Below are 10,301 nucleotides of genomic sequence, written 5' to 3'. Positions count from 1 at the left end.
CTTATGCCAGACTTTTCAACCCACATTGAAAATGCGGACCAAGTGCGAATCAGACCTAAACAAGCCAGGCTAATCCGCATTATCACCCTAGTAAAAACCATTTAAGAGCATTTTTTTTTTAAATTCTGCCCTACTGGAGTACAACAAATACATAAGATGAACAAAATTATAAAATTAGATTATATTTCATACAATATCAAATAAAAGAAATACTTGCTTAAAGTCATACATGGGGTGAGAAGGAGTTTTTTTTTTTATAATATTTTTATTTGATTAACTTTTGTATAATGTGATATTCAAGCATAATTTTCGAATTAAGTAATGACTATAGTTTTATTTTATCCATTTTATATAATTTGTTTTCTTAAAATATAGTTTAAGAACAATATAGTTATAAATTGACAACTAAGCAAGCATAATAATATTGAAACTTAAAGTTGAATTGAATTCTAACCGTGGGCTTTTAGTAAATTTAGTTATTTTACTAAAATATAATTCTCATCCAATACGTAAAATTGTAAAAGTAATTTTACAATCAAAATCTACAGTGTGAGTATATTCCAAAATACAAATTATATATATATATATATATATATATATATATATATATATATATATTTCTCACGTACATATATTAATCTTTTCAAAGACAATACAAAGACATAAGTATATAAATGTATAATAATAACTAAGGTTTCCTTCACTTTCATAACCATTGAAAGCATGTGTACTTAATTTCGATAGGTGTGAAAGGAGTTTGGCTCCACCAAATTTTTGTACGCGCGCGCGCGCACATATATATATATATATATATATATATATATATATATATATATATATAAATTAACATATACATAAAATATTTTTATTTTATTTTATTATATTCTTATATTTGATAAACATTTAGCTAGCCATTGTGAGCTAACCATTTAGCTAAACATATAATTAAAAAATATTTTCTTTTCTTTTTTATTATTTTGTATTTCCTTTTACTAATTTTTGTTTTGTTTACTTTCTTTCATCCAAGTCTACAATAATGAGGAATGAGATCCCCAATTTTGTGTAAGAAGAAATTAAATCCTTATTGAGGTATGAGAAAGGATGATATTCTAGAAGTCATTATCATATTTTTTATTAAATCATGTTAGGAAATTGTGTTGATTACAACTAAAATATGATGGTTGAATTTGTAGATATTATCACCATTGTTTTTAGTAGCCTACTCTTAGTTTGTTATTTATACGATAACATGTTTAATTTTACTTAGTATATAAACATGTCTTTATGCGTGTCAAGGAGTTGAACTTCAAATACACTAGAAATTTAACAAAGGAGTTAAACTTGAAATACAATAGAGATATATATTATTTAATTTTTATTTTTATTTTTTGCTTTTTAAGTGTTTTTTAATTATCTTTGTTAAACTTAAATAATATTTTTTCTTTCTTGAAAGTTCTCATGATTTTAAAAAGGGTTTAGGGTTGAGAAATATGTAACTCTATTATCCGAAAATAAGATAGTCGATTTAAATACATAAACATAAAACAAAATTAGTTAATAGAAATGAATTATGTCTCTAAATTAACAAATCAAGCATAACCAATGATTAAGGGTTTTAGATTATGTTAATCCATAACCAATCACATTCTACACGTCATAGTATTTTTGTGGATACACCACCATTCATTCCTTACTTGGGCATGTGAAACTACTAATTCTATATAGAAGATGAAGACATGTTTAATATTATTCTGAGATTCTTTTAAGTATGCATGGCACATGAAGTGTTTACGTAGTTCCCAGCATTATGTGGCCACCTCTAAGTTGCGTTTTCTCCATAATCAAGTAAGTGGTATCTGTCTGAATCACGTACAGGGTAGGCAAAAATTTAATATTGTTTCCTGCAGTGGGATATGGAAATAAAAGCTTCATTTTTAATAATAAAATAATAAAATTAAATTAATTACATAAAAGAGACGCTAATCCAATGGTTCGGGTTTATAAAACTCAGTTGTTAATCTTATGACTCACTAATATATCATCTTAGAAAAACTAAAACTAAAACTATTTACTTAAAATAAGCAAAATTATTAATGCATAGAAGAAACGATAATTGATGTTCCCTCATTAATATATGTATAGAAAGACATAATTAAGGCTGCATGGCTCAAATAAATGAATGGTTTTTCATTTATAGGCTATTGAGCTTTGGCATTCAACTCAAGGCTCCATTGTACTTGAAGGCTCTTGCCACCTTATATCATTTATGAATGACAACGAATCCGATAGGTACAGAAAACTTTACAAACATGCAAGAACCCGTTTTGACATTTTTAGAGTTATTTTTATTTTTAAGTGTTGATAATAGAATTTAAATTTAATAAATGTACATAAAGAGGTTGAGAATACCTTGACATAAGGAAGGATGAAGAAGTCTCACCTTACCTCAAAGACTCTATACAAATTTATTGATTTGTATTACAACAACAACATAATATTGAGGTTTACTATGATGCCTCTCATCAGGGATTGAGTTGTGTGTTGATGCAAGACCGGAAGGTGGTGGCTTATGCTTCGAGGCAACTTAAGGTTCATGAGAAGAATTATCTCACTCATGATCTAGAGTTGGTAGCGGTGGTGTTTGCCTTGAAAATCTGGAGGCACTATCTGTAGTATGGTGCACAATTTCGCGTGTTCAGTGATCACAATAGTCTCAAGTATCTGTTTGATTAGAAGAAGTTGAACATGAGACAAGGAAGATGAATAGAGTTCTTGAAGGATTATGACTTCAAACTTCTATATCACCCGGGAAAAGCAAATGTGGTAGCAGATGCTTTGAGTAGAAAGACAGTGCATGTGGCACACCTCATGATCAAGGAGTTGGAGTTGCTAGAAAGGTTCAAAGATATGAGGCTGCAAGTTGAGTTGGAACCAGAGTTCATTAGATGTAACACCCTAACTAGATCTAGTGACTTTTTGAGCTTAATCAAGGAAAGGTAGTCGGTGGATGCTAGTTTGCAAAAGGTGAAGGAGTTGTCTGGATCAAATCAAGTAAGGGAGTTTGTTTTGGGTGAAGATGGTGTTTTGAGGTTCAGAGGTAAAGTTTGTGTACCGGATGATACTAAGGTGAAAAGGTTGATCCTTGAGGAAGGGCATAAGAGTCGTCTTAACTTGCATCCTGACATGACTAAGATGTATCAAGACCTCAAGGAAACCTTCTGGTGGCAGGATATGAAGAAGGATGTTGCACAGTTTGTATCCACTTGTTTGACTTGTCAAAAAGTGATGGATGAACATCAGAGACCCGGTGGGACGCTACAGCCTTTGGATATACCAGTGTGGAAGTGGGATAACATAGCTATGGACTTTGTTACCCATTTGCCATGAACCTTGAGAGGTCATGATGCAATCTGGGTTGTAGTCGACCAGTTGACTAAGAGTGCTCACTTCTTAGCGATGAATCTGAGGATGTCTATGGCCAAGTTGGCTCAGTTGTATATTGAGGAGATAGTGAGATTGCATAGGATACCCGGTAACATTGTGTCTGACAGAGACTCGCGGTCCACTTCTAGGTTCTGGCAGACACTGTAGGATGCTTTGGGAAGCAAGTTGAGGATGAGTTCTGCCTATCATGCTCAAACAGATGGGCAGTCAAAAAGAGTGATCCAATCTCTAGAAGATTTGTTAAGAACTTGTGTCTTAGATCATCTTGGCAGTTGGAATGAAGTGCTACCGTTGGTAGAGTTTACCTACAACAATAGTTACCAGGCAAGTATTGGGATGACGCCTTATGAAGCTTTGTATGGGAGGAGATGTAGAACTCCCTTGTGTTGGTATCAAGATGGTGAATCAATGCTAGTTGGGCCGAAGTTGTTAAGACAGACCACAAAGAAGGTGCAATTCGTGAAAGATAGGTTGCAGGCATCTCAAAGTAGGCAGAAAGCATATGCAGATCGGAGGAGGAGGCCCTTGGAGTTCGTGACTGGGGATCATGTGTTCTTGAGGGTGACCCGAACCAGTGGTGTGTGAAGGGTCATCCGCTCAAGGAAGCTTTCTCCTAAGTTCCTTGGTCTGTACCAAATCTTGAAAAGAATTGGGCCTGTAACTTATGAGATTGCTTTACCTCCTCAGTTGGCTAATCTTCCTTCGGTGTTCCATGTCTCCCAGTTGAGGAAATATGTGTTTGACCCATCTCATGTGTTGGAAGCTGAGGATGTACATTTTAGGAAGGATCTCACAGTGGAGGTACAACTAGTGGGCTTAAAGGATCGTCGAGTTAAAGAGCTCAAGGGAAGGACCATCACTCTTGTCAAGGTCATTTGGGACCGGAGGACAGGTTACTCTACTTGAGAGCTAGAGGAGGATATGAGGAAGTCATATCCACATTTGTTTTCTAGTAAGTCTTAATTTTTGAGGTCAAAAATTTTTATTGTTGGAGAGATTCTCAGACCCATTTTCTTTTTATTTATGCTCTAATAAGGTTTGGGCCTTGCTTAGTTATTCTGTCTCATTTTCAAGAAACAACTCCCTTACTCCCTCTATTTTTCTCCAACAGAGCTCTGCTAGGGTTTGAGCAAGTTTTCCCTACGAACTAGTCACAAGTTCTCTCCAAGTAAGTAATCTCTCAGCCTCTATTCCTTTTCGTTTTTATCTCTAAGCTTTGGTTTCAACCTTAATCCCTTTCTTGGTCTCATTTTCGTTCCCCTATGCTCCTATTTTCCAGCTTCTTAAGTTGTTCTGGATACTGGTGCTCCTTCGCTAAGAGTCTCTCTCGTAGCTTTCAGTCTAAAAGGTAAGGGAAGCTATAACTCCTTTTTCTTTGAAATACAATGTACTTATTTTTGTTATGAAATGTGCTAAGTATGTTTGATTGATGTGGAGCTACTCTTTTTTTACACTACACACTTTTCGTAAAATGAAGGTTCCTACTTCGTTAACCGTTGGATCGAGCTGACATTTTAGCAGCTGATCCTTAACACATAGTTCTTGACTTTGATTTGTCGGATCTTGAATCAGAGCTCTATAGTAAGAGCAGTTTTTATTGCAAGGTCATTGTAGTTTGGTTGTTGACAACACTGCACACTTTTCATAAAATGAAGGTTCCTACTTCGTTAACCGTTGGATCGAGCTGAAAGTTTAACAGATGATCCATAACACATATTTATTGACTTTGACCGGTCGGATCTTAAATCATAGCTCTTTAGTGAGAGAAATTTTTATCGCAAGATCACTATAATTTGGTTGTTGACAACATTGACCTTTGTTGCTTGTTTGGTGCATAACTTTCTTTATAGTTATTCAATTAAGTTGATTCTTGTTCATTTGGTTCTTGATTCAATCATCTTTAATTTGAATATAAATACAAAATTTTTGGAGCTTTACATAAGCTGCAGTTTTATTTCTAAAATCCCAAATCGTTTGCATAATGTGTTGTTAAGTTGGATTGGATAAAAATTATAAGAATTAGTTATTTTCCAATAGAGAAATATGTTGTATGATTTTAATATGTGTCTTCAAATGCTTGTGTGAGAATATAGAAGATTCCATGGGGGAAATCCTATTTGATTTAATTAGTAGCGTGTTCATTGATGTAAGGAGTCAGTACTGGAGGTTTATCCTGATACTCTAATGCTCATTCAAGACTCATGTAGAGTGGAATGAGTCATCTGGTGAGAGGGGCATGAGGTCTTATCTTTAAGAACAACCTCAGGGTTCTTATGATGGTTAAATGGACTAACCTTGTGTGGTAAGGTGAAATTCATTGACAATGACTCTACAGGTAGTAGAGGCCACCAGTAGTGCAAAAACCACCAAGAATCATACATGTCTAGATCCGGATAATTGAGTCTAGAGTGTCATTTTGTGTGATAGGTTAGTTGATATTACTTAGCTTGGTGTTATTGATGCGTTGTTCTACAATTCTTTTGAGTGTTATATATATATATATATATATATATATATATATATATATATATATATATATATGTATATAAGTGTATTTCTTTTTCTTTTTGCAATTAGCTTATCCTTTCTCTCTGTGTTTGTGTTCTCTGTTTGACTTTTCCTTTTTGCAATGATCACCAAATATTTGGTGTGAGCATATGTGGGAGCTCGCGGTGATCGTAGTGATGATGAAGATGCTGCAATTTAGTTATGTTCGTTGGATTTTGCTCTATGATGGAGCCCCTTTTTAAGTATTGTTATCTTGTAGTTTCATGCTCTGTAAGCAAATTTTCAATTTAAACTAATCTGTGTTTAAATTATGTTTATGACATGTGTTTTGTGCTATAGTCTTCCTGTTCAGTATTTTTGGATGACTGTAAAAGATTAATTCTGATATGCTTCTGCCTTAGCTCTATTTTATTATGATTATGCGACTTTTTATTTATTAGATTTATCTATTAAATGGAATGTCACAACACCTCTACCTAATAAGAAGACCAATATACTTCGAGGTAATCTCGGTCTAACAAAAAATAATTGATGAGCATGTATTTAAATAAAATTATAAATAAATTTGTCTTTTTAAAATTTAGACTAATTAATTATCTTTTCATGATTATTTTTTATGGTTCAAAAGAAAGTCATGTATAAATTAAATTAGGTTGGTCATAATTTTGATTTGGATAAGTTTTTGTTTTAATAGTTGTATTTTTTTTTTCTCTGGGACTTTTGCTGCCTTTGTTGGCCTATATTAGTTAAAAAAGAGGATATTTGCATCGAGTAAGTTAATGTTTTGATTTGTTTGTATTTTGAAAGTTCATTGAAAGATTTTTATATAATCTTACAGCTAGAAGATAGTAATTAACTTTTCTTAGACACTAAATTATATTTAGATAAGGAAACTAATTGGAATTATTATTTGAAACTGTGAGATTGGTATAGCTATATGTATTTTTGTATTGCGTTGGTGAGAATATAATATTAGAGTTTTTCCAATACTGTAGAGCCAAAATTGAAAATAAATGGATATAGATATGTATAAGTTAAAATAGTAAGTTTAGACATGTAAAACTCATTGGATATACACACATTCAAAAGCTATGATAATTATTGTTTAGAAAAAAATTTGTTTTTAAAATATTACACCGATCGTTTGACAATATTTATTGTTTAAATTATTATTTGAAAGTAAGAAAGATGTATAAAAACAATTCTCTCTTCGTGGAACTTGTCAAGACCTTGTTGGTCTAATACTTGTCTATATCTAATAGACCATTTTTCAGTAAAATTTTATGTTAACAAATACTAATACAAGACCTGCATACGCACGGTCGTGTTTTTTGTTTTTGTTTTTATTTTTAAACTAGATTTTATTGTTGTTATATATGAATAATGCAAATTAATTTGAATATTTATTATTATTAATTTAATTATGTATAATGATTAATTTATTATTTTAGTATAGAATTGATTTAATTAATTATATAAATTTATTTTAGTGAAAATGATTAAAAAAAGAGTAGTAATAATAAGATTAAGTAATAAATATTTAAATATAATATTAACACAATTGTTAAACGGAGCATTTATTATATTAATAAAAATTTTAGTTATAATATTACATTTTATTCTTATATAATTAATATAATTATTGTTATATTAATAATAATAATAATAATAAATTATACTAATAATAGTATTAATCATAATAATATTAATAATAATAATAATAATATTAAAAAATAATAGATAGATATGGATTTGTTTGTTTTAAATTATGAAAATGACACTAATTGATTAGTATTTTGTAGTAAAATAATATTGTTACATATGATTAAAATTTGTAATTATACTTTTGAGTTATATATTATATTAAAATAATTTGTCTATGCACAATTGTGTGGTTGTTACTAAAGTAAAATCTAGATATATTGTATAATATAGTCCTATACAAAATAAATATAACATGAGATTGATGTTAAATTTTTTAAATAAAACATATGTTGATATAAATATATGTATATTATATTAAAATCAAATGCGTATATGCACAAGTAATTGTTAAGGTAAAATGTAAGTATATTATGTAATATGGTCTCTTATAAAATAAATAAATAAATAAATAAATATATATATATATATATATATAATATGAGATTGATGTTAAAATATTTAAATAGAAATACATGTTGATATAAACACATGTATATTATATTAAAATAAAATACATATCCACATATTATTGATAAAGAAAATGTAGACATACTGTATAATATAATATGATCTCCTATAAATTAAATATAATATAAAATTAATGTTAATTTTTTTAAACAGAAACACAGATAAATATAAACTGCATGTTATATTAAAATTCGGTTTTGAAGTCCAATTTAGTAACTTACTGGATTAAAAAATTCGAAATCCATATAAAGGACTCATAGGATTTCAAAATTCAATTAAGCAACCCACCAAATTTCCAAAATCCGGTTAAACACTTTCCAGATTTCAAAACCCAGTTAATATATTTATTTAAATAGTTTTCAAATTTAAAATTTAGTAAACATTTTAATTAGTTTAATTTTTTTAAAATATTTATTTAAATTAAAATTAAAAAATATATTTCATTTGTGTCTATTTTAATTTATAAAAACTTAAATAAATTTAACTAAATATTTTAATTAATATGATTTAATATTTTAATATAATTTAATGTATGTTAACAAATTTCAAAATACAGTGAACATATTTTTTTAAAATATTTTTAAATTAAAAACTTAATTAATATTTTAATTAATATAATTTTCTTTCAAACATTTGTTTAAATTAAGATAAAAATAAAATATATTTTAATTGTGTTAAATTTAATTCAATAAATATTTAAATAAGATTTATTAAATATTTTAATTTGTATAATTTAAAATTTTAATAAACTTAATAATCATTTTAATTAATATAGTTTTATTTTGATTATTTATTTGAATTAATATAAATTAAAATACATTTTATTTGTTTCAATTTTAATTTCATAAAAATTTAATTAATATAATTTTAAATTTTAATATATGTTAAAGGAATGTCTGGTTAACATAGTTTTTTTAAAATATATTTAAATTTAAAACTTAATAGTTTTTTTAATTAATATGTTAATTAAAAATAAATAAAAATGAAACAAGTAACTTCAAAAAACAAAACATTGAAAAAAAAACTAAAAGGAGGAACTATAAACAAAAATGAAAATACGTACATATATTGGATTTCAAAATTTAATAATTACTTAGATTTCGAAATCCAGGAAATATAATTAATTGGATTTCGAAATCTGATAAATTCTGTAATTGAATTTTGAAACCGATAAATTTTTTAATAAAATTTTGAAATTCAATGAATTTCTTAACTATATTCCGAAATTCGATAAATCTTTTACCTGGATTTCTAAATGTAGTACATTCAAAATAATCGCAATAATCACTTAGGCATATATTTAGCATCACAGTAAAATTTTGGATACAGAAGAAAAGTTGGAAAAGTTAGAGGTGTAGGAAGAAACCCACATATTTTTTTCATCTCTAATCTCATCCAATTGTCATTTCTTCTACCTTACTAGATCTTCATATATAATTAGGTTAAATATATTTTTTAAATATATTTAGGTGACTTAAGTTTTAGTAAATTTTGGAATTAGTTCTTTTTTAAAATTTTATATTAATTTAGTCCTTCATTTTTAGAAATGTGTAAATTTAGTTCTTCTTACCAAATTTTGTTAAATTTATTTGATATTTTAAACGTATTTTATGATAATATTTCAGTTAATATTAAAACGAAAATATGTAAAACAGTGTAAACAGTTCATATACTATTATGAGACGTGTTTGAAACGTCATATAAACTTAACAACTTTTTTTATTAAAATAACTAAATTCACACATTTTTAAAAAAAACTAATTTCAAATTTCACTGAGAGACAAAAATATATTTTACCTTATATAATTTCATCACTTAAAAACCGATGATAAAGGCTATATCATTTCTGTCATCTTTGGAAAAGTTAAACAAAGCTCTTAATTATTTCATTACACGTGCATTTCATTTTTTTTTTTAATCTTTTGTAACACTTGTAATTTTTTTTTTCACATTACTATTAATCTTAGCTGAAACTGAACATTTTTATTTACATCTTTTCTCTAAATCACATTGCTTTTATTTAGAATATTAAAATTCAAAACTTGATTTAAAAATCCGAAAACAAATTCCATTTAGACAAGATGTTGTGTTGATAATCTTTGATTGTAATAAATGGAGCATTCTTTTAATTAAAAGTATATCTTAAAATTTCATAAAAAATAATGGTAATGCAAACG

The 10,301-nt window shown here is 28.0% G+C and overlaps 1 protein-coding gene across 1 annotated transcript; it reads left to right on the top strand.

The window, feature by feature from the left end:
* Window positions 1–3,456: 3,456 nt before the first annotated feature.
* On the top strand, window positions 3,457–4,350 carry LOC114170372 (uncharacterized). Its single transcript, XM_028055847.2, has 3 exons — window positions 3,457–3,587; window positions 3,717–4,005; window positions 4,132–4,350. The coding sequence occupies exons 1-3, from the start codon at window positions 3,457–3,459 to the stop codon at window positions 4,348–4,350; spliced, it is 639 nt and encodes a 212-aa protein (XP_027911648.1).
* Window positions 4,351–10,301: the final 5,951 nt, after the last annotated feature.

The sequence above is a fragment of the Vigna unguiculata genome, chromosome 11 (assembly GCF_037176805.1).
Source record: "Vigna unguiculata cultivar grain cowpea cultivar isolate G323 ecotype 2 chromosome 11, ASM3717680v1, whole genome shotgun sequence".
Lineage (NCBI taxonomy): Eukaryota > Viridiplantae > Streptophyta > Magnoliopsida > Fabales > Fabaceae > Vigna > Vigna unguiculata.
The sequence above is the reverse complement of the archived record's forward strand: the minus strand, read 5'-3'. Positions and strand labels throughout refer to the sequence as shown.